The sequence below is a fragment of the Cervus elaphus genome, chromosome 23 (assembly GCF_910594005.1).
Source record: "Cervus elaphus chromosome 23, mCerEla1.1, whole genome shotgun sequence".
In the NCBI taxonomy this organism is placed as follows: domain Eukaryota; kingdom Metazoa; phylum Chordata; class Mammalia; order Artiodactyla; family Cervidae; genus Cervus; species Cervus elaphus.
The window spans coordinates 21,158,007-21,184,299 of NC_057837.1; the positions used below are offsets into that span (position 1 = coordinate 21,158,007).

Genomic DNA, 26,293 nt, shown 5'->3' on the forward strand with positions numbered 1-26,293 from the left:
ATCCCTGAGCTTGCTCAAATTCAAGTTCATCGAGTCAGTAATGTCATCCAAACATCTCATCCTCTGTCGTCCCCTTCTCCTCCTGCCTTCAATCTTTCCCAGCATCAGGGCCTTTTCCAACATATGGAAATATGGAATTGGTCTGCCACAGTAATCAAAGGAACTGTGGAACACAGAAATCGAAGGAAATATATTCCAATATATGAAATATGGTTCCCACCAAATAGGTAAAGATATCAAGCCCCCACCTTACAGATAAAACAAGGAGGGAATAAATACTGGAAAAAAAATTCTCTTACACAATAATGTGAAAATAATAAAATTTAATTTTTTTTTTTGCTTTGCTTTAGCATTTTTGGTTTCATATCAAAGTTACCCACATTCCTGGTATTTCATTATTTTTTAACATTCATTGTTTTATTCCATGACAGTACTGCTAAAATATGTTTCCACTTCTTCTTCTTCTTTTTTTTTTTTTTTTGGCCAACTATCACATTTTATCTCATTTGCAGATGTGCACAAGGTTGGAAGGGAAATCGTTGCAACATCAAGGTTAACCCACCGACTGCTGATTTTACGAACACTCAGAACAGTAAGTGACATTGTGACCAAAATCACTTGAATTTTGGAGTCTGTTAATATTTTTCACTGAATATTTACATTTTTTTCATTGGTTTGAAATTCCAGATATATGGGCCCTCCTGGGTATTGGATTAGCTTTCCTGATAGCTCATATTACACTGGCGGTCTTGTGTTTTCTTGCCAACAGAAAAGTACCAGTAAGGTAAGTGATGCCTTCGATTGTTCTGGCAGACCAATTTTCTGAAACATTTTATTTGTTATATTTTTCTTTCATTCCGTGTTACATTCAGGTAACTTTAGTTTTCCATACTTCATGGATTTATTTTTCTGGGAAGAAAGCCTAAGCTATTTAATGATTAGTAGTTTTTAAATAAAAACCCATACGTTTACTTTTCTGATTACGTTAGGAACATTTTTGATGACACCAAATAACAAAACCTGATGTTCAGCCCAAATGAAAGATGCACAAGGTGATGGATGTCCCACTTTCTGGCAGTGCTTAGGGTTGGCAGCAGATCTTTCAAAGAGACGCTTTCTCAGCTTGCTCAGGGAGGTCTTGCACCAGTGCCCAGACCAAGCCTCCATGTCCTCGGCGGCAGGCAGATCCGAGGCTGAGAGCTGCGTACCTGGAGAGACCCTGGGCTAGACTCATGCATGATTAAGACCTCACTCCCTACTGTGCCCTTCAGGATTCTGGGGCTTCCTACCCCATACCCATCTTCTACATCTGAATGAGAAACACATCACATCCCCCAGTAATGAAAGCGGTTGACTTTCCCATGAACTAAACAAGATAAGGGCTCAAAATAAGATTTCATGAAATTTTAAGAAATTAAAGGAACGCATCGTCTCGTGCACACCTGTATTTGTGGTCAGAAATTTAGATTTGCTGCAAGCCAATGTGTCACAGAGCCCTGGATAAACTGCCTGTTCCTTGGTGCCAACTTACATGTGCCTCCTGCTTGAATTCTCCTCGGATCTCCAGCCTGCAGTCATGTTAATTAGCAGACACCAAACTTGATATCATCAATTAAGGCACATTTATTATAAAATTATAGTGTTCATTAGGAAAAAAGATATGATGTTTTAATCCATTACTATTAAGATCTTACTCATCTATTAATTCTTTGTTTCTTATGTGCCTAAAATATGCCAGACAATGTGGATACAAACATGAATGAAAATAAGTCTGGACTTAAGGTAGTGGGGGAAAAAAGAAACAATGTTACTAAGTGAAATACTGGCTTTGTGCTACTATATATAGTAGCATTTTCCAGAGAAACAAAAAAATAGATAAAAAGATAGAAAGCTAGCTAGCTAGATATCCTGTTGTTTCTATCCTTCTGTGTGTATATATCAAATACAAATACATATCAAATGTATATATCAAATACATTTTAATATCAAATACATAATATTTGATATCAAATATCAAATATTTTAAATATTTTTATCAAATATCAAATACATAATATATTTATATTTAATGTATAAATATATAAAACCTATACAATAATTAGTAATTATTATATAACTATCATATTAATATATTATCTTATTATGTTTAAATATGTCAGTATACAATATATTAAGATATCTTAAAAATTAACATATTTCCATATAAAGAATTATATATTAATATATTACATTTATGCAATATGGATTATAAAATTGTTTATTAATATTAATGAGATAATCACATTTAATTGTATTAATAAGATAATAATATAATATATTAAGAGAGAAGGATTTATTTGTTCATGTAATATGGGGACTGGCAAGCATGAAACTTGCAGGGCAGGCCTGCAAGCTGGAAAGTCAAGTAAGCGTTGATGGTGTAAGCATGAGTCTAGAATCTTTCAGACAAGCTATCAGACTGGAAACACAGGTAGGATTTCTCTGTTGTAATCCTGCGGCAGAATTCTTTCTTTTTTAAGAAATCTCAGCCTTTACTTCTAATGCGTTCAAATAAGTGAATGAGCCCCACTCACAATAGAGGTAGTAATCTTAAAGTTGGCTGACTGTAAGTGCTCATGACATCTGAGAAGTCCTTCACGGTAACATCTGGAGTGTTGTTTGAGCAAACGATAGGGCTCCACAGCCCAATCAAGTTGACACATAAAATTAATCATTGCACTATATAAATAAGTTTTCATATGAACACAACCAGCAGAAGTCCTCAAAAAGAACCTTAAGTTTCACACCTTCTCCAGATTCATATTGGACAACCTGTATATTCTGGACTATGGAGAGACCTCTAAGGCAAATGTAGGTGGCACCGCAGCCCAGCCTGAGAGATCTCTTTTCCTCTTTCTCTCCTTTCTCACTTAGAATTTGAAATCATGATTTTTTTCTTAATTGAGGTACAGTTGTTTATCAGTGTGGTGTTAGTATCTGGTGTATAGCAAAGTGACTCAGTTATATGTATATATACATATATTTTCTTCCAGATTACTTTCCATTACAGGTTTTTACAAAGTATCAAATATAGTTCCCTGTGCTATACAGTAGGACCTGTTTATCTATTTTACATATAGAAGTAAGAGTCTGACAGGCTACAGTCCATGGGGTTGCAAAAGAGGGGGGTACAACTTAGCAACTAAACAAGTGTGTATCTGTTAAATCCCCAACTCCTAATTTATCCCTTACCCACCCCTTTCCCCTTTGGTAACCGTAACAAACCATAGTTTGTTTTCTATGTTTGTGAGTCTGTTTCAGTTTTCTAAATAAATTCATTTGTATCATTTCTTTTTTTAGATTCCCTGGTACATGTTTTAACATATGTATTTAAATTTAACAATAAGTCAGCTTTATCTGAAAATTAAGTTTGAGTTAGTTGATTGGATAGTTGGCACGACTGGCTTTGTCACTTAGATGAGATGGTAGGCAAATTCCATAATTTAAAGAACTCAATATAAAATATTCCAGAAATTCTTTTCTTTGCAACCACTAAACTTACAGCTTACTGTGAACAATACCGGATTCTTGATCTCTGAAGAAGATTTAGCTTCAGGATGAGAGACCAGGCTTGACCACTCAGGGCTCTTGTGTGGCAGAAGTTTTATTACAGTGAAAACAAAGAAAGCTTCTGGCAAAGACATCAGAAGGGGATGGAGAGTGCCCCCTCACTAGTCTTACCAAGGGAGCTATATACTTTTTAAATTGGTTATTACAATAAATCAAAAGAATGTCCCAAGATTGTAAAGGTCTTACTAGACCCATTCCCACAATTTACATTTTAAGATAACAGGATTAGTCAGAAGGTTCTCAAGAAGGAGAAACATATCCTCAAGCAGGATACATTGTTGTTATATAATCCTTAGTACAGAGTTTAAGCTGAGTTGTTTTGTTGTGTAATCATCAGCTCTGGGCTTAAGGAAAAAAAAACTAAAACTAAGGACTGTAAGAAAAAAAAAAAAGTTTGTCCTTTTCTCCTCCTTGAGAGCCCCAGACCCCTATCCCCTCCTCAGTGACCCCCAATTTCTTATCAACCTGTCTAGAAATTGACTCAATACAATTTTTAGACATTAAAATAAAACTGTAAAAGGAGATGCATATTTTTCTAAATGATTTTAGAGCTAACTCAAGTGGCAAGGCTCAAAGACCACTGCAGCAAGTTTGATTCTCCACCAACTCCACCCTCCACACACACCCTACCCTTGGGAAGTGTTAGCATTCCTCTAAAGTGTGTGGCATTTCACACAATATGCCTAGCAGAGCTATAGAAACACATGTATTTTTGATACTACCAACCAGTCCATCCTAAAGGAGATCAGTCCTGGGTGTTCATTGGAAGGACTGATGCTGAAGCTGAAACTCCAATCCTTTGGCCACCTCATGCGAAGAGTTGACTCATTGGAAAAGACCCTGATGCTGGGAGGGATTGGGGGCAGGAGGAGAAGGGGATGACAGAGGATGAGATGGCTGGATGACATCACCGACTCGATGGACATGAGTTTGAGTAAACTCCGGGAGTTGGTGATGGACAGGGAGGCTGGTGTGCTGCGATTCATGGGGTTGCAAAGAGTTAGACACGACTGAGCGACTGAACTGAACTGAACTGAAAAATAGCCTGGTATCCCTTCAGGGTTAGTTACTGAGTTGTCAGAATGTTATCCTCAAGGAGACTGTTACAACACCATTTTGTAGTGTCATTACTGAACAATTTCCATCTTAACCATTCCTTATCTTTACATTCCCAGTTTCTAGCATCATATGCATAACATATCCAATATACACCTATTGAAGACTGTCTGTACTTTAATATTATCCATACTTCCGGTCATCACCAGAAATATTGCTCATGTCTACTGATGACTTTTCAATTAAAATGTTGCACATTAACTTTTTTAAATGTCTTTTTGCAAAAAAATCATTTAAGCCCTAAAGCAAGTTAGAATGTTTGGCTGGGAGATAGCTACATGATAACAATGACTCATCTTGAAAATAATACCAAAACTTTGAGATAGGCAGGAATTAATGTAAGCAGGAAATGTATCACCTTCTCTAAATAAACCTTAACCTTACTATTTTTCATTAGATTTTATAAAAAGAATCTGTAGCATAAGAGATCCTTCAGTGACTTGAAACTTTTTTGTATTCATTTCTAAAAAACACAGGATGGAGCACTGTGTGCTCAGACAATGCTAAACACAACAACAAGCCTCTTAAAGTTGTTTTTAGAGATGCAGTTCCTAGATTTTATTATACATTCTCTGACCTTTCTGTTAGCTACTTGCCAGCAAATGTATGAGTGAGGACACTGATTGCAGGGGAAGAAAGCATCTCAAGCACCTTAATCAAAATAAAGAATTTAGTGTAACAGTGCACATGTCTTAGAGAGCTCAAGGGTAGGAATAAAGAGATCAGGCCTCAGGAAGGCCTGGACCCTGTGGTATTCTGCTTCTCATCTCTGCTGCTTTTTGCTTCGCTCTTGGTGATTCTCTCTCTGAAGACATACTGCCTTTACTCTGTGTATATAACAAAAAGGTATTGCCTTGAGGATGGATGTTATTCATTGTGCCCCCAGGCCTGTGGAGAGACTATATCTTTGTTTTCCTATCTCTATTCCATATTCCAAAGGAAGACCCTTTGATTAGCCCACTTGGGTCAAGATCCCATTTCTGGTTAAATCAACTATGGGTGAGTTATGGGGCAAGATCAACTGTACAAATATGGCTGCTGGGACCCCATAAATGCCCCATGGTAAGGATGATGGTGGTCATCCTGAAAGGTCTCTGAAAGGTATCTAATACACCTGGCCTCACAGTCCAAAATCCACCAGATTTTTCCTCATGAGAGTTCAGTTCAGTTCAGTCAGTCAGTCATGTCCAACTCTTTGCAACCCCATGAACTGCAGCACGCCAGGCCTCCCTGCCCATCACCAACTCCCGGAGTCCACCCAAACCCATGTCTATTGAGTCAGTGATGCCATCCAACCATCTCATCCTCTGTCGTCTGTTTCTCCTCCTGCCTTCTATCTTTCCCAGCAGCAGGGTCCTTTCAAATGAGCCAGCTCTTCGCATCAGGTGGCCAAAGTTTTGAAGTTTCAGCTTCACATCAGTCCTTCCAATGAACACCCAGGACTAATCTCCTTTAGGATGGACTGGTTGGATCTCCTTGCAGTCCAAGGGACTCTCAAGAGTCTTCTTCAACACCACAGTTCAAAAGCATCAATTCTTTGGCACTCAGCTTTCTTTATGGTCCAACTCTCACATCTTTAGAGGATGCAACAAATTTGTATTAACTTCTAGAGTTGTTTGCAGTTAATACAAAATAGCTGTGACAATCCCACCTACACCAGGAAACCAATATTAAAGAACACAAATAAATAGTGGACTATTTATCCTTACTTTCCTAAAGCCACATAACACCCACTGCTTTCCTATTTTGGATTACATCATCTGTGCCTGGGGAAAAATACGCAATAAATAGCTGTTTATTATGTTGTCTTGTGGCACTTACTCCTAAAGGGTTGTGTTGATTTAATAAATACACTAACAGATGTTAAAAATTAACAGACCTATTTCATTCAGTTATGCTGAGAAATAAGATAGGTCTATGTCTTTCTAAAAACTTTCTAAGTAATTTCATGGGATTATAAGTATGTACAACTGTAAAAATATTACTGAGTAGGAAATTATAAGACCTGAATATGATCTTGGAAATGCCTCTTGATTCAATGCCGTGAACATATATTAAGACTTCCTATGTGCTGGTCTTGAAAAGCTCAAAGATATATAGATAGATAGATATAGATATATATATGGTTATTATCATCTTATATGCTTTCTGACTCATACTCCATTATAGTAATGTATTTATTTGCCTATGGCATGTGTAAAGGTAGAAATGTAAAACAAAATACTTTGGGGATAAAATGGAAGGAAAGAATGATCAAAATAGTAATTGTTTATATTTCTGATAAGAAAGAGGGTGACTGGTATCCAAAAAGGTATACCAGCTGCCCATGCAAAGTGCAGATGTTCTTGGTTGAGATTTATGAATGAGTGGCCTTGATGGCCAAATAAAATATCTGTCTCTATATTATTATTCTTTCTCCCAGAGCCTTTCCCACTGCTAACACCTTGTATGATAATGTGTTTCTTTGGGGGTGGAAGTTTTGCTTCTCTCCTAGTTTGTGATCCTTGGCTAGACCTAAACTGGGCTCAGTAATGAATATTTATCCTTAGCCAAAATCAAAAATTACTTACTCTGTGCCTCAAGGCATTCAGCTGCTCTTGCAGCTAGAATGTCACTAGTGAGCCTGTCTTTGGTCCCGGAAATGAATTCTTAGCCTTAGCAAACTGGAATTCCACCAGCAGCAATGACTAAGGTCACCTCCCAATGCTTGCAAACCTTTGCTCTCTCCACATATGTGTTTGCCCAAAAGAAGTACAGCTGTTAAGATGCACAAACCTAACTCCCTAGTCTCAGGCCTTTGTGCATGTATTGGCCATGTTCTGTCAAATGTTCTGCTAAATGTTTACTTTGAGCTAGAAAAGGAAAATGGAGAGCAGGGTTTTGAAATCTTTCCCTTAAAAACAGGATTGGACCATATGTGATCATGATGATTTCTCCGCTTGCTCCTCCTTCCTTTTATTCTCTCTCTCTCTCTCTTTTTTAAAGAATACCATGCCACCTATTCTTTTCCCTTAATCCTCACCTTTGTCTTTTGTCTTGAAATGATAGAACAGGCCCATAAAAAAGACCTCAAAGGAAGAAGAGCCTTTGTCCCAGGCAGATCACATCTCTGCACCTCTCAGAGGAGTCCCATTCCCTACCCTGTGCCTGGGGATTTCAGAACCCCTTTTATTCAGAGTGGTGTGAGTGGGGCATGGCATATGTCTTGGTGTATATCACAAAGAGGCGATGTATTCTGGGGAGATGCAATTCAGATGGATGAAGAGGGCTGCGAGGGGAAAGAAACATTTATATAAAGCCTGAAAGGATGAAAAAACTAGGTAGAGATGAGGAAAGAACATTGCTGAAAATAAAAGATAATGTGGAAACTTAAAGTTTCTCAGTTGGCTGACATCGCTATAGATTATGGAGGGTAACAAGTTACATTACTCTTGTGGTAAAAGTATGTGGTAGAGAGGTGGTTAAGGGTTTTGAATGACTATGAAGTAGTTTTCAATTTATTGATAAAGTTGGGGTAAGTGCTGCCTATCTCTGTCCCCACAAGGTCTAGAGAACTGGCCTGTATGGATTGCATTAATGGGCTCCCTTGTCATTTGAATTTATATTATGTTCGGTTGAAGTGGAGCGCATCTTGAGGGAGGAAAGAGAGAGGGGGCTGGGTATTCACAGTCCTGGCTCCAGCCTGGACTGTGGCCCCAGCACCGTTCTAGCCGTCTGGTAGCAGTGATGGGTCCATGAGGGGCCCTATGCAGACCCCCGCCGTACCTCTTCTCAGACTTCCTCCTTCCAGTCTAGGCTGGGAACAGGCCTGATGTCACTGGCCAGCCTATTGCCACATCCTCTATGGTTTCTTTATATTCTGGCCACACCTTTGCAAATTATCATTTTATCGAACACACCTCACATTTCCCAATTGGAGTATATCAGCTGTTTCCTGCTAGGGCCTTAACTGACGCAAGCCAGGAAAGTGTTTTAAGAATTACAAGAAGTCTTTTAAGACTGTGAGAAAAATGACCAGATCACATTTACGGTTAAAATTAAAAATGCAGAGCATGAGAATAGATTAGGGTAAGATTAAGAAAGCGATCATCTGTATAGAGAACATAATCCTATTTCAGAGGTTTGGATGAGAGACAATGAGAACTTGAACTTGAGCAGTGACAACTGACCTGATATAACTGGTGAGGAAAAAACAAGTGTCAGAATTGATCCAAGAGTGTTATACTTAGACAACTGCATAGTTGATAATGCCGCTAACAAAACTCCAAAAACCCAGGGAGATAAACAGGTTTAGCAATAGGGAAGAAAACTATTTTGATATTCTGTATTTTCTTATACATAAATGAGGAAGTTGGACTAAAGTTTTCCCAAATATCTGTCATGTATAGCTGTGGTCCCCAATCTTTTTGGCACCAGGGACTGTTTCCATGGAAGACAATTTTTCCACAGACTGGGAGTGGGGTGACGGTTTCAGGGTGATTCAAGTGTATTACATTTATTATGGACTTTGTTCTTATTACCTTGTGATATATAATGAGATAATTATACAATTCACCATAATGCAGTATCAGTGGGAGCCCTGAGCTTGTTTTCCTGCAGCTAGATGGTCCCACCTGGGGGTGATGGGAGAGCGATGGGGTGATGGGGTTGTTGTTCAGTTGCTCAGTCGTGTCTGACTCTTTGTGACTCCATGGATTGCAGCACGCCAGGCTTTCCTGTCCTTCACCATCTCCTGGAGCTTGCTCAGACTCATGTCCATTGAGTCAGTGATGCCATCCAACTATCCGGAGCAGCTGTAAATACAGATGAAATTTACTTGCTCACCTGTCGTTCACCTCCTTCTGTGTGGCCCAGTTCCTAACAGGCCACGACTGGGGTCCAGGGGATTGGGAAACCCTGATGTATAGGCCATCCCCACAATTCAGAGCAGAATTTAATTATTATTAAAAAATAATAAAAATTATTATTTATTTATTTATCTTTAAATAGACATAGGGTTTACTCCTTTGGGCCCTGAGTATTGCCTGGTTGTGATGTATTAATAACTGTATTAAACCTTTCAGCTATTAGGGTGCCTTTTATCTGACTGAGTTGTGTCCTATCTTTATCTTTGCATTACAATTCTCCAAAAGAGTTAATGCTTAGTTTTAAAAATTAAAAGTGTCTAACTTACAATTCAAAATTAGACCAGACACTTAGCAAATCTATCTGTATGGTGGTCTTGACCACACAGATGACTGATGATCAGAAACAGCAATATCTGGGACTCAGTTATAATTCTATTTGCCGATAAATCTCTGGGAAGCAGAGACAGCAGTGTTTGCTTACTCTGTTCTTTGCCTAACACACAGTGTGCTTTTCACAAATAACACGTAGGGCAGATGAAAAATAAGGTGGCTAGAATCTGTAATGTGTTTGCAGTAATATATCAAAGTCCTACAATTCAGGCTCTATAAGCCAAATATGCCCAAGACATAGAATGAATGATACCAGCTGCCATTTTTCCAGACTCCAGTGATCAAGAAGAACTTATTGGTCAAAGGAAGATAGACTAAATTTTCAGAAATACTAGGTTTACTTCTTCCATTCCCATAAAAATAAAACATAAAAGGAAAAACTTTCACAAAAACTAACCACAGAAGCTATGTCATCTGCGAATCTTCCCAGGTGAGGTTGGACAAAAGCAAACACTCCTACTTATAAGCGTCCAGACGGCTTTGTTCTCAGCCTTGTTTTTTCTCATCACATTGACTTTTGGTTTGATGTCTCCCATAACAGATTGTGAGCTTCTTGATGGTAGGGTCCATGTCCTATTCATATTCTTAAGTTCAGCAAATAGCAGTTAGAAAATGCATCTTAGTAATTATTTGTTTGAGGAACCAGAGGAACCAGTAATTATTATTTGAGGAACAAGAGATCAAATTGCCAACATCCACTGGATCATCAAAAAAGCAAGAGAGTTCCAGAAAAACATCTATTTCTGCTTTATTGACTATGCCAAAGCCTTTGACTGTGTGGATCACAATAAACTGTGGAAAATTCTGAAAGAGATGGGAATACCAGACCACCTGACCTGCCTCTTGAGAAATCTGTATGCAGGTCAGGAAGCAACAGTTAGAACTGGACATGGAACAACAGACTGGTTCCAAATAGGAAAAGGAGTACGTCAAGGCTGTATATTGTCACCCTACTTATTTAACTTACATGCGAAGTACATCATGAGAAACGCTGGGCTGGAAGAAGCACAAGCTGGAATCAAGATTGCTAGGAGAAATATCAATAACCTCAGATATGCAGATAACACCACCCTTATGGCAGAAAACAAAGAAGAACTAAAGAGCCTCTTGATGAAAGTGAGAGAGAGAGAGAAAAAGTTGGCTTAAAGCCCAACATTCAGAAAACTAAGATCATGGTATCTGGTCCCATCACTTCATGGGAAATAGATGGGGAAACAGTGGCAGACTTTATTTTTGGGGGGCTCCAAAATCACTGCAGGTGGTGACTGAAGCCATGAAATTAAAAAACGCTTACTCCTTGGAAGGAAAGTTATGACCAACCTAGACAACATATTAAAAAGCAGAGATATTACTTTGCCAACAAAGGTCTGTCTAGTCAAGGCTATGGTTTTTCCAGTAGTCGTGTATGGATGTGAGATACGGACTACAAAGAAAGCTAAGTGCTGAAGAATTGATGCTTTTGAACTGTGGTGTTAGAGATGACTTTTGAGAGTCCCTTGGACTGCAAGGAGATTCAACCAGTCCATCCTAAAGGAGATCAGTCCTGAGTGTTCATTGGAAGGACTGATGTTGAAACAGAAACTCCAGTTCTTTGGTCAGTTGATGCGAAGAACTGACTCATTTGAAAAGACCCTGATGCTGGGGAAGATTGAAGGTGGGAAGAGAAGGGGACAACAGAGGATGAGAAGGTTGGATGGCATCACTGACTCAATGGACATGAGTTTGAGTAAACTCCGGGAGTCGGGATGAACAGGGATGCCCAGCGTACTGCAGTCTATGGGGTGTTGCAGAGAGTTGGGCACAACTGAGCAACTGAACTGAATTATTTGTTAAATCAGATTTCTAGCCTATTTCCAGTAGGATGTTTGAGCCCAAATGAACATCTTATATTCCAAGAAATATTTCACTTGGTTTCAATGCTCCAGGATTTATTTCTGCTAGAATCCGCACAGATGACTCTTAAAGTTAGGATATCATTGTTGAGTATTATTGAAAAATTTCAATCCAGATTGACCTTCATTCCATTCTATAGAAGCTGAAAGCTAATAAAGGAATTCTGAATGATGCCTACATGTATGACCTTTAGCAGAATCATTATTGAATTCCATGATGGGCTACAAAATCAGCCCATAATCAGGAGCTTAAATCCTGGAATATGAATGAAGGACATTATAGAAAACCAAAAACCTGTAAGTATACACATTCATAATCTATGGAAGAAACTGGATATCAAAACACTGGGCATTTCAGGGAGGCAGGAAATTCAAATTTACTTTAAGAAGTGACTATATTCACTTATCTCAATATTGTCCTCACACTGTATCATTTCATTTGGATATTTATATGTGTGACAGATTTTACCCTGAATGTTTCTGAAAACAATGCCTGTCATCTGACAGTCTAATCTAGTCCACCTAATTGGTAATCTAATTATCAGTTTTATTCATGTTATTATTCCCATTCTACTTTTTTAAATTTTATATTGGAATATAGCCAACTAACAATGTTGTGATAGTTTCAGATACACAGTGGGGTGAGTCAACTATACATATACACGTGTCCATTCTCACCCTATATAGATGAGTATATACATTTACTCTTAAAGTAATATTCATATTTATCAAATGAACAAAATTAAAAATTTCACATGAATTTTCAAAATGATTTGCTATCTTTACTAAATAACTAGTAGCTCCTTAAGTAACCACTTCTCTGATCATTGAGGCTTCCCTGGTGGCTCAGATGGCAAAGATTCTGCCTGCCAATTCAGGAGACCTGGGTTCGATCCCTGGGTCGGGAAGATCCCCTAGAGAAGGCAGTGACTACCCACTCCAGTATTCTTTTCTGGAGAATCCCATGGACAGAGGATCTTGGCAGGCTACAGTTCCTGGAGTTGCAAAGAGTTGACTGTACAAAATCAGCTTACATGCAATGTGTCAGGGATATAAGTCTGGAATAATACAGGCTTCATTGGTTTGTACATATGTGTGTTGTCACTGCTAACTTTCTCAAGTTGTTTCAATTCTGTTGTCATTGGATACAGACTCCAAATAGTCTAAGAAATAAATTCTGTGTGAAAAAATAGAAAGAGCCCTTTACTATACAATAGCTCCATGTTCTAATTATTTGATCTGAAGATAGCTATTTTCCCATTTCAATACAGATGACTGTTTGGTAGAAATAGTCCTGGGGGCAAGATTCAAGGCGCTTTTCAGCATAATCTTTCTGTTCACTATAAATCTTACATGAGCAGGAAGACAGCCTTTCAGTCCTGATATATTTCAGTGTTTCACTTGTTTCCGCCTATCCAAGCAATCAGAGTAGAAGAATGGTTGTAGGGAAACCAGAGTTGCTGCTTGAAAGAGGTAACCTGTTTAACTGAGGAAGTACAGGAAGGTAGTAAAGATAAGTGAGGTATGTGCTATTAGCAAACCATTTAGGTCTACAATGGCATGTAGCAAATACATTCAGTCCCTTTTGCCAGAGAATCAGAATTCTAAGTGTTTTCATTATTAATGATACTAGAGGATAGGGAATTTCAAAGAGGCGACGGTGGGATCAGCTCCATAATTTTTCTTCACTAACTGCTTTGCCATTCTCCTGCTAGACTGTTTTCTGCTTTCACATCATCTTTGATACCATTTCTCCTTAGAAGCATCCTTAGGGACACTCTTAAGTTCAACGATCTGTTTACTGTGTGGGAATCTCTAGCTCACTAATGAATCAAAGGACACAATTACAACAGAACTTGAAGATCAGCCTGTTTTTGTCTTTGGAAAAAGAAACACATATATCAGAAACTCTTAATCATTCATTAATATACTGGTTGGCAAACATTTATTAAGCACCTAGTTATCTGCTGGGCACTGTCTTCTTAGCTGGGGATATAGAAATATGGGATAATGTATAGTCTGGTGGAGAAGGCATATAGAAAAGCAAATAATGTCACTTCTTCAATAAGCATGTATGAAGCACATGCAGCTACTTCCTACTAAGTTTTGGAGAAACACAGGTAAAGGAGAGACCTAGTCTATTTCAGAGGTGAAAATAATGTGGTGGGGGAGGTTGAGAAAGGATTTATGTGCTACATCACTCAAGTCTGAATTCATAGATTGGAAACCCCAGAAGAAAAGCAGGAAGAGCAGACAGAACAACTCGTGTCAAGCTTGTACTGGAGAATGGTGTGGGTTAATGTAAATAAAATATAGGTCCTGATGGCTCAATGTGTAAAGAATCTGCCTGCCAATGCAGGAGATACGGGTTCTATCTCTGGGATGTGAAGATCCCCTGGAGAAGGAAATGGCAACCCACTTCAGTATTCTTCCTGAGAAGTCCCATGAACAGAGGAGCCTGGCAGGCTACAGTCCATGAATTGCAGAGTCAGGCATGACTAAGCATGCAAACACCGACAAGGAAAAATGATAGGAAATTAAGAAATTAAGAGATCTACATAGAATGCTAATCATGTGCTTATGTACTTAAAAATTTCTCTTTATATTTTATTTTTTTTTTTTTGCTTTTTTTTTTTTTTTTAATTAGTTGGAGGCCAATCACTTCACAACATTTCAGTGGGTTTTGTCATACATTGATATGAATCAGCCATGGATTTACACGTATTCCCCATCCCGATCCCCGCTCCCACCTCCCTCTCCACCCGATTCCTCTGGGTCTTCCCAGTGCACCAGGCCGGAGCACTTGTCTCATGCATCCCCCCTGGGCTGGTGATCTGTTTCACCATAGATAGTATACATGCTGTTCTTTTGAAATATCCCACCCTCACATTCTCCCACAGAGTTCAAAAGTCTTTTCTGTATTTCTGTGTCTCTTTTTCTGTTTTGCATATAGGGTTATCGTTACCACCTTTCTAAATTCCATATATGTGTTAGTATGCTGTAATGTTCTTTATCTTTCTGGCTTACTTCACTCTGTATAAGGGGCTCCAGCTTCATCCATCTCATTAGGACTGGTTCAAATGAATTCTTTTTAATGGCTGAGTAATATTCCATGGTGTATATGTACCACAGCTTCCTTATCCATTCATCTGCTGATGGGCATCTAGGTTGCTTCCATGTCCTGGCTATTATAAACAGTGCTGCAATGAACATTGGGGTGCACGTGTCTCTTTCAGATCTGGTTTCCTCAGTGTGTATGCCCAGAAGTGGGATTGCTGGGTCATATGGCAGTTCTATTTCCAGTTTTTTAAGAAATCTCCACACTGTTTTCCATAGAGGCTGTACTAGCTTGCATTCCCACCAACAGTGTAAGAGGGTTCCCTTTTCTCCACACCCTCTCCAGCATTTATTGCTTGTAGACTTTTGGATAGCAGCCATCCTGACTGGCGTGTAATGGTACCTCATTGTGGTTTGATTTGCATTTCTCTGATAATGAGTGATGTTGAGCATCTTTTCATGTGTTTGTTAGCCATCTGTATGTCTTCTTTGGAGAAATGTCTGTTTAGTTCTTTGGCCCATTTTTTGATTGGGTCATTTATTTTTCTGGAATTGAGCTGCAGGAGTTGCTTGTATATTTTTGAGATTAGTCCTTTGTCTGTTTCTTCATTTGCTATTATTTTCTCCCAATCTGAGGGCTGTCTTTTCACCTTGCTTATAGTTTCCTTTGTAGTGCAAAAGCTTTTAAGTTTCATTAGGTCCCATTTGTTTATTTTTGCTTTTATTTCCAATATTCTGGGAGGTGGGTCATAGAGGATCCTGCTGTGATTTATGTTGGAGAGTGTTTTGCCTATGTTCTCCTCTAGGAGTTTTATAGTTTCTGGTCTTACATTTAGATCTTTAATCCATTTTGAGTTTATTTTTGTGTATGGTGTTAGAAAGTGTTCTAGTTTTATTCTTTTACAAGTGGTTGACCAGTTTTCCCAGCACCACTTGTTAAAGAGGTTGTCTTTTTTCCCATTGTATATCCTTGCCTCCTTTGTCAAAGATAAGGTGTCCATAGGTTCGTGGATTTATCTCTGGGCTTTCTATTCTGTTCCATTGATCTATATTTCTGTCTTTGTGCCAGTACCATACTGTCTTGATGACTGTGGCTTTGTAGTAGAGTCTGAAGTCAGGCAGGTTGATTCCTCCAGTTCCATTCTTCTTTCTCAAGATTACTTTGGCTATTCGAGGTTTTTTTGTATTTCCATACAAATTGTGAACTTATTTGTTCTAGTTCTGTGAAAAATACCATTGGTAGCTTGATAGGGATTGCATTGAATCTATAGACTGCTTTGGGTAGAATAGCCATTTTGACAATATTGATTCTTCCAATCCATGAACACGGTATGTTTCTCCATCTATTTGTGTCCTCTTTGATTTCTTTCATCAGTGTTTTATAGTTTTCTATGTATAGGTCTTTTGTTTCTTTAGGTAGATATACTCCTAAGTATTTTATTCTTTTTGTTGCAATGGTGAATGGTATTGTTTCCTTAATTTCTCTTTCTGTTTTTTCATTGTTAGTATATAGGAATGCAAGGGATTTCTGTGTGTTAATTTTATATCCTGCAACTTTACTATATTCATTGATTAGCTCTAGTAATTTTCTGGTAGAGTCTTTAGGGTTTTCTATATAGAGGATCATGTCATCTGCAAACAGTGAGAGTTTCACTTCTTCTTTTCCTATCTGGATTCCTTTTGCTTCTTTTTCTGCTCTGATTGCTGTGGCCAGAACTTCCAACACTATGTTGAATAGTAGTGGTGAGAGTGGACACCCTTGTCTTGTTCCTGATTTCAGGGGAAATGCTTTCAATTTTTCACCTTTGAGGGTGATGCTTGCTGTGGGTTTGTCATATATAGCTTTTATTATGTTGAGGTATGTTCCTTCTATTCCTGCTTTTTGGAGAGTTTTAATCATAAATGAGTGTTGAATTTTGTCAAAGGCTTTCTCTGCATCTATTGAGATAATCATATGGTTTTTATCTTTCAATTTGTTAATGTGGTGTATTACATTGATTGATTCGCGGATATTAAAGAGTCCTTGCATTCCTGGGATAAAGCCCACTTGGTCATGGTGTATGATTTTTTTAATATGTTGTTGGATTCTGTTTGCTAGAATTTTGTTAAGGATTTTTGCATCTATGTTCATCAGTGATATTGGCCTGTAGTTTTCTTTTTTTGTGGCATCTTTGTCTGGTTTTGGAATTAGGGTGATGGTGGCCTCATAGAATGAGTTTGGAAGCTTACCTTCATCTGCAATTTTCTGGAAGAGTTTGAGTAAGATAGGTGTTAGCTCTTCTCTAAATTTTTGGTAGAATTCAGCTGTGAAGCCATCTGGTCCTGGGCTTTTGTTTGCTGGAAGATTTCTGATTACAGTTTCGATTTCCTTGCTTGTGATGGGTCTGTTAAGATCTTCTATTTCTTCCTGGTTCAGTTTTGGAAAGTTATACTTTTCTAAGAATTTGTCCATTTCATCCAAGTTGTCCATTTTATTGGCATAGAGCTGCTGGTAGTAGTCTCTTATGATCCTTTGTATTTCAGTGTTGTCTGTTGTGATCTCTCCATTTTCATTTCTAATTTTGTTAATTTGGTTCTTCTCTCTTTGTTTCTTAATGAGTCTTGCTAATGGTTTGTCAATTTTGTTTATTTTTTCAAAAAACCAGCTTTTAGCTTTGTTGATTTTTGCTATGGTCTCTTTAGTTTCTTTTGCATTTATTTCTGCCCTGATTTTTAAGATTTCTTTCCTTCTACTAACCCTGGGGTTCTTCATTTCTTCCTTCTCTAATTGCTTTAGGTGTACGGTTAGGTTATTTATTTGGTTTTTTTCTTGTTTCTTGATGTAAGCCTGTAATGCTATGAACCTTCCCCTTAGCACTGCTTTTACAGTGTCCCATAGGTTTTGGCTTGTTGTGTTTTCATTTTCATTCATTTCTATACATATTTTGATTTCTTTTTTGATTTCTTCTATGATTTGTTGGTTATTCAGAAGCGTGTTATTTAGCCTCCATATGTTTGAAGTTTTAACAATTTTTTTTCCTGTAATTGAGATCTAATCTTACTGCACTGTGGTCAGAAAAAATGACTGGAATGATTTCAATTTTTTTGAATTTTCCAAGACCAGATTTATGGTCCAGAATGTGATCTATTCTGGAGAATGTTCCGTGTGCACTTGAGAAAAAGGTGAAGTTGATTGTTTTGGGGTGAAATGTCCTATAGATATCAATTAGGTCTAGCTGGTCCATTTCTCTTTATATTTTAAAACTAAGTTGTTTTAGAATAAGTATAAGAAAATGCAATTTTATTGCTTTTTAAAAATGTTAAGCACTATGATCTGAATGAATTCGTAGATCCAAGAGAGTGTTAATAAATGTATTGATAAATCCAAAACAGGGTATGTTTAAAGGAATTTGTCAGTATTTGTGAGTCATAATGAAGTAAGTCAGTTTTTCTACATAGATTATCATATGGAGTTGTCAACTTTAAATTGTCTAAAATGATTTAGAAAGAAGCAAGTTGCTAGGCCATTGCTAAGGGAAATCACGAAGGCTGATAATTAACTTCAACACTGCAATCAGTTTCAATCAAACAGATTATGTGTCTAAGGGAATTCAATAAGAAAATTAGAGTGAGTTTTCATATAGAGCAATTTACATGAAAAATTATTTCATTCTGATTGAAGAAAGTTATATAGTACTTGGCCCTTTCCAACTGTGGGGCTTTGGGTATCACATTTATTCAAAGAGAAAGGAAGAGAAAATATTTTCAGAAGAGCAAAAATATACATGTTTTCAGCTAGCAAAAGTTATTAGAAATCAGAAGTAGAAATCAGCTAGGCACATGTGTATTTACTCATATCTAAACACCAGCGTTAGCAGAACAGAGCTATCTAAACTGTATGAGGAGGACCAGCTGTGTCTTGTTTTGTTTTCAATCCATCACATACCAATGCTTTTGTAAGAAGTAGTTGGAAAGTAAAATTAAAAGACACACAAAACACTAGTCCAGATTTCTTATTCTTAGCCTCAACAGACAAATAGCCACAAACATTTCTAAACAGCTATCCTCAATTTTTGTATTTATGTAATCTTGGAACGATAAACAGAGTAAGACCATAACCAAATATAAATCACATTCTGAGTAGCTCTGCAGTAGGGTACATGGCTCATATCTGGGGCTCAAGAAATGTTTCCTAGATAAATTATGAAGATTTTAGCTCCGCCTATAGGAAGTTAATATTCTAGTTGGAGAGACGTGAGTGTAGATAAATAAATGCAACTAAGTTCATTTTTCTAGACAGATTCTTACACAGCATTTTCAAGTTTAAATTGTCAAAAGATTTAGAAAGAAGCCAGTTTCTAGGTGATTGCTAGGGGAAATCACAAGACTGATAATTAACTTCAATACTGCAATCAGTTTTTTAAGCAAAGAGATTATGTGTCTACGGGAATTCAATAAGGAAATTAGAGTGGGTTTTCATATGGAGGAATTTACAGGGGAAAATATTTCATTTCAATTAACAAAAATATCATGTAGCCTGATGGTAAAATGCACAATGCACATGGAGGTACAAAGAAGAGATGTGGTTTCCCTGGCTCCAAGGCTGGCAAAGACTCTGGCCAGTGAGAAGGCTGTGTGCGTGCTAAGTGGCCACAGTCACGTCCGACTCTGCGACATTATGGACTGTAGCCCACCAGGCTCCCCTGTCCATGGGATCCTCCAGGCAAGAACACTGGAGTGGGTTGCCATGGTCTCCTCCGGGGCATCTTCCCAACCCAGGAATCGAATCCACGTCTCACGTCTCCCACATTGGCAAGCCAGTTCTTTACCACTAGTGCCACCTGGGAAGCCCCACATAAGGAGGGTATTTAAGAGCAAAATAGGAATTATGAAAAAACATGACCTACTTAAAACCTAGCCTAAGGAGTGCAGCCGCAATAGGAGGTAGGTAGATGTTGAGAAGAAATGCTAAAAAGAGAGGAATCAGGAAAAGACTGCAATAAGGATCTTGTCTTTTAGGTAAATGATTTATAAGGAGCTGGGCAGGGAGGAGGCAAGGAGCTCATTCAGGGGAAACACCTCATGATCTTTTCCAAATTGGAAAACCATCACCTCACCCTCAAGATTCAGACACACAGCAACATAATGAATGGAATTTTGGAAATACAACAAAGTGCCAGAAAAGAATTAAATATTATATTTAATGTCACCACCCAGAGATGCAGACTGTTACCATTTTGATGTGTCTTCTTCCAAACCTTTATCCATGTGCACACACGTACATACACTTTTCATCTTGAAAGTCTGTGTTTTACTCTGCGCCTGGTTCCCACTAGGTGGCTGTGGATGTGCTAACACTGCACTCGGGAGGAGAAGCTGGTGGAGATGGCCTTCCCATTGGCAACATGGGGTCTCCTTAGAGTTAAGCTACGGAAACCTGGGTCAGCTTTATTCATCCTAGCTGCCTCCATATTCCTGGGCATGTTCCCATTTAAGCACTCTCCCACAGCGAGATCCAATTAAACAGTGACAGCTTTTGTGGTCAGTGGTATTTATTTCCTGCCTGAAAAGAGGAGGAGAAAAAATATGGCAGCTGCTGTATCATGTGAATCAGTTTAGCAAATTTGATGCCCCAGTTGTCATTTGGTTTTGTGACCCTGGATGATTAATCCTTTCCCCTCCCTTTTGTGGCATTTCTGGTTACATTTGCAAAGCCAATGTTTTCTGAATTTTCTCACCCAAAACGTTTGGTTCAGCTTGTTTCATAAGGACTGGGAAATGAAAACTTAAGTTCATGGACATTCCCCGCACCCCCCCCGGCCCCGCCTCAGCCCCCCAGTTATCACTGCTTTTCCAAATTGGCTTGTTTCTTTTCTCTCTTTCCTTTCATACAGATTGTTTTAATTCTTTTTTTTTTTAAGTCATCATCTTTCCAAAGGTAGACACCATTTTATAGCTCAATATTTTTGTTTACTACTTCTCATGATTTCTTCCCTTTTTTCTTTAGCAGTGGTCAAATAATACAGCATTTTAATACATTCAGTGAGAAAAGGATGATCTAATAGACTTGGTTTATTGTTTCTCATACTGCCTTATAACGTTGTGTAATTTTATTCTATCTGTAGATTCTTATAACAGATTTAATGTGCCATGATGTAATTACACACTGCAGATCATAATCTTGGTGCTGGCTTTTTTATGATAACACAACCATATGAAAATGCCCCCCAAATAAAATTCTCTAAGGCACTGTTGTGTATCAAGGTTTCCATTAAATCCCTCCTCTCTGGCCACCACTTCTCCTAGATAGTTTTTACCAAAGCACACTTGGGCATAATCTCAGTGTGATCCTTTTTTTAAGGATTTTAGGTGAAACAACTTAATGAAGCACATTGCTGGTCTTCCTAAAATAATGCTGTGGGGCCTTGTTACTTTGTTAGTCTTGAGAGTGACAGGATACAGACCATAAATGTCTTCTCTCCTACTGTTGGAGATGTGCTTCTAAGCAACTGGCTTTGGTTTGTTTTGTTTTGAAAGTGTGACGTATGGTAACTGATTCTTTTGTCTTGCTTAAATTTGCATTGGGGAATCTTCAAGTCAAAGTTGTATCCTGTATGAATTAAATACATAGATTGGACCATACCCATTTCATGGACCATCCTCAGAGCATTCCCTCTGGGTCAACTCTATTTTCCAGTTCTCAGAATCCCTTTCTCCACTTCTGATCTACTTCTCATTTGTCTTATATTCTTCTGTTGTGCTTATCTTTGCAAGTTGCTCTAAATTTGTTTTCATTACAAAAAGGACAAAGCAGTATCTGAATTTTAAAATTTGTGATACCTTTCCTTAAAAACAGTTTATTCAAACAGGCTAAAATTTGGATTGGAAACGATCAGAGACCAGGTGTAAAATAAAACTTATCTAGGGTTTCCAGAAAAGAAAGATGATATATGTAAATCGTGTGGCACCCATGGTTGCACAGGAAATACAGTACACAATCTCTCCCTATTACTACAACTTAAAAATGAACAAACCAAAAAAATCAAAATAAGCAAACCTCATTTTCATAGGTTTTAAAATCAGGAAGCAAAAAAAAGAGCATTACTCATTAATTTTTTAATGAGATAGAGAATAAAATTTAATAGTACCCTAACTAGGAAACAAACATTTCTAAAAAGATCTCTTCTTGACCAAAAGAAATATGTTTAATAGATATGAGTAAAAGTAGGGACCAAAAATATTTTATTTTTCTTAGGACTTTAAAATATATTTTCCCTTTACCTAAAAGCTTAAACACATTCAGGAAGACTTCATAGAAACTCTTAGAACTGAAAATATTTAGAAAAACCAAATTGAAAAGTTTAAAATGACAGAGGTGGAAATGAGTAGAGTAGGATTGAGATTTACTTCTTAGGGACACCTCAGGTTCACCATTAATCAGGGTAAGCAAAATTTAATATAATAGGCATGACTCCCAGAATAAATGAATTCCATTTTCACCAGTGAAATGATTGCATTTCATAATTTAGATGGATCCTTTATTAAAAAATATGTCACATGTACTTTTACTGTTAGAAAACATTTTCCCCAGTAGCAACAAATCATATACTTCATAGCCTGAAAACTCACATCAACTCCTGATATTTATACATGGATATTTCATACCTCTCATTTTCCAGAGATACGTATGAGATGTAAGAAACACAGGCCTTTATTTTTCAAGTGTTGGAAAGTGAGTTATTTCTACCAAATTAATTTTTCACCAATCGTATGACTTTTTCATTTCCTGTGTGATGAAATGGATAGAGGGACCATCCCTGTTTTATTATACTCTTCTCTCCCTGGTGGATCAGCTGGTAAAGAATCCACCTGCAATGCGGGAAACCTTGGTTCGATCCCTTAATTGGGATGAGCCCCTGGAGAAGGGAACAGCTACCCACTCCAGTACTCTTGCCTGGGAAATCCCATGGACGGAAGAGCCTGGTGGGCTGCAGTCCATGGGGTCCCGAAGAGTCGGACACGACTGAGCGACTTCACTTTCACTTTTCACTTTCATGCATTGGAGGAGGAAATGGCAACCCACTCCAGTGTTCTTGCCTGGAGAATCCCAGGGACAGTGGAGCTTGGTGGGCTGCCATCTATGGGGTCGCACAAAGTCAGACACAACTGAAGCGACTTAGCAGCAGCAGCAAGCTAGAGATAAATGTGTTTATCAATAAGAAACCTTAACCAGAGCAATTATGTAAGAAAAAGAGATAGAAGCCATCCAAATTGGAAAGGAAGATAGAAAACTATACTATAAATGACATGAACATGTATAGATAGAAAACTCAAAAAAATCCATAAGAAAGCTACTAGAATTAATAAACTCAGCAAAGTTTTGATATACAAGATTAACACACAAAAATCAGGTATGCTCTTAAATACCATCAGTGAACAATCAGAAAAAGAAATCAAGGAAATAATCACATTGACAATAGCATATAAGAGGGTAAAATACATGGGAATATTTTTAACCAGGGAGGTGAAAGATTTCTTAATTTCTTAAAACTCCAAAGCATTACTGAAAGAAATTAAAGAAAACCTAAGTAAGTAGAAAGACATTTTGAGTTTATTCATTGAAAGGTTTATTATTGTCAAGATGTCAGTACTACACAGAACAATCTACAGATTCAATACAGTACCCATTAAAACTCCAGCAACTTTTTTTTTTTTTGCAGAAGTATAAAATTTATCCTCAAATTAGTATGGAATTACAAGGGCACCAAAGAGCTAAAACAATCTTGATAAAGGATGGACTTGGAGAACTCACTTCCTGATTTCAAAGCTTACCACAGAGCCACAGGAAATGAAACCGTGTGGTATTGGCATGTGGATATAAGTGGAGACCAATGGATTAGAATTAAGAATCCAAATATAAACCCATACATCTATGACCAGTTGAGTTTTGACAAGTCCATTCAATAGAGAAAGAATAGTCTTTTCAATAGACGGTGGCAGGGCAACTGGATTTCTGCATACAAAGGAATGAATCTGAACTCCTACCTCATACCATGCATAAAAACTAACTCAAAATGGATCAACGACTTCAGTATAAGAGCTAAAACCATCAAATATTTAGGGGAAATCATAGGAGTAAATCTTCATGATCTGAGATTTGGAAATGCCGTCTTAGATATGATACCAAAAGTACAAGAAACAAAAGAAAAAAATATATAGATAAATTGGATTTTGTCAACGATGTTCATTTCACTAAGAAAATGAAATAGTGCATAACACTGTGAATGCAGTGAATGCCACTGAATTGTTGTACACTCTTAAAAAATGGCTAAAATGGCAAAGTTTGTTATATATATATATTTACCACATTTTAAAATTAATAAATACAATTAATATTCCTAGAAAACTCTGAATTATATTCTTTAAATGGGTGACTTGTAAGGTGTGTCAATTGTAATTTAACAAGGTGGTTAAAAGGTATAAAATAAGCATTTACCTGAAAGTCATGTTTACTGGATGCAACATAGAGGAATTTATTTTTTGTTTTTCTTCATTGTTCATCTAAAATAATTTCAGATATCTATGATAACTACTTTCATGTTTTTAATCAACACTGAAACAATTTTGTTAGTTAATAAGCCATGAAGTCAATTCCTATGGCGGTATCCATGTGCTCACTACATTTAAATTAGAAACTTGTATCAGACTTATCCTAGTTCTCACTAACATATCTCTGTTTAGCCCCCTCAGAACACCACCTTATACAGTGCCTGCACACATTGGGTGTAGCCAGAGCTTAATAGTAATTTATGTGAATACCTGTTAAGTCAGGGGTGGAGAATGCATGTGATTCAGGGTTTCTTTTTATCTACCCTAAACTTCTAAATCAATGCCTTTCTGATTCTCAGAGGTGATTCCATTCTTTGAAACCTCAGCTCTTAAAGAGCCATCTGCCTAATAATGACAGATACAGTAAGTTAAACAGCATTTTCTAGCCTCACTCAGACTTAATATTGTAGCATACAGTGTTAGGACTTGCAGAAAACTTCATAATCAAACATTTTATGTCCCTTGTAGCAGGATTTGTCATTTTAAGTAAAATTGTTTATGTCTGAATATCAAACATATAACTGATGAAGGTGGAAAATTATATCATGGAACTTGAAATAGTAATTCTATGGAGTTGACACTTGAAATGTACTTAATTGAGGTATCTATGGGTAGTGGGTATGATTTTACTTCTTAAATAGGAAAGACATTAAAAATTAAGCCCAGCAATTCTCAGATTTTCCATATTGGGAAACAACCCTTGACCTGGGGAAAATTAAAAGTTTGAGATTGCTAATAAACATAATTTGCTCACCCCCCACTATTCATACTGTGACCCTTTCTTCTTTTATTATAGCTTCATATCCTTACACTTATGCATCCCTCTTCTTTCTATATAATCACCCACCCCAAAGGCTGGTCACTTCATTTTAATAGAAAATTATTTAAGACTTAAAATCCTTTCAGAAGAAAAGTAGCTTCTATAGCTGAAGCTATGTAATAGGGTTGGAAAATTGATCAATTTATTTGACTTCTGCTTGCCAATAGTGGTTTAGGTCATCTGGAGTCTTAGCAGTTCAAAGCCAAAAATAATCATCTCGTATCAAAATCTTTTGTGTTGCTTGTGCCTCACTTCTTTCCCACTGACAGCAAAGCCTGTCTCTTCAGTTCCTGGTTGCCTGCCCAGTCTTTGGACCATCTGCCCTGTCTGGTCTTATGGTTTGGGTTTCCTCCTGCTTTCTGATTTCATGCCTGATTTCAGCCAAGAATAATTTTTCTCAATTGTTGGTGTTTGTGGCTGTCCCATCTTTACCTAGCTCCTAATTTCCATCTTGTTTTAATCCTCAGTCTCTCCTGTACCAGCTTCTGCTTTCACATTTGACACATTTCAAAACACTGCTTCACTTCCTACCCAGTCTCAGTTTTAAGAGCAGCCCCATCATGCCCTAACTTTGCCACTTATTGAGCTTAGTGCTCTGAAAACCCAACCTTGACTGGTCTTGGAGAGAGAAAAGGCAAAGAATCAAATACCACTTATTCAATTTTCATTAATAATTATAGCAATTGTACGTTTTCAATTAGTGGTTAAGTAATTGTTCCTTCATCATTTTAAAGTATATCTGTTTTTTTCCCACAAAATAACTCACAAAAATGGCTGCTATAGTCCTCTTCATCCATAACCCAAAGGTGATCTGGTTAAGCTACTGAACATTTAAGTCAATTGCATAGAAACAGTAGAGGTCAGGAATCTTAGAAGACACTGAATCCACAGGGAGGATGTATTGCCAGCCAGACACAGTTACCCAGATTGTGCTATTGGGTTCATTAATCCTGTTACTTTTTAGAAGAGGCTCA

General features: G+C 37.5%; 1 protein-coding gene across 1 annotated transcript in view; it reads left to right on the top strand.

The window, feature by feature from the left end:
* MALRD1 (MAM and LDL receptor class A domain containing 1) overlaps positions 1-26,293 on the top strand; it is a 515,151-nt gene that overhangs the window by 484,269 nt on the left and 4,589 nt on the right. The window contains exons 37-38 of the mRNA XM_043884605.1: positions 513-592; positions 688-784. Coding sequence (XP_043740540.1) covers positions 513-592; positions 688-784 — 177 coding nt within the window. The remainder of the gene's footprint in view (positions 1-512; positions 593-687; positions 785-26,293) is intronic.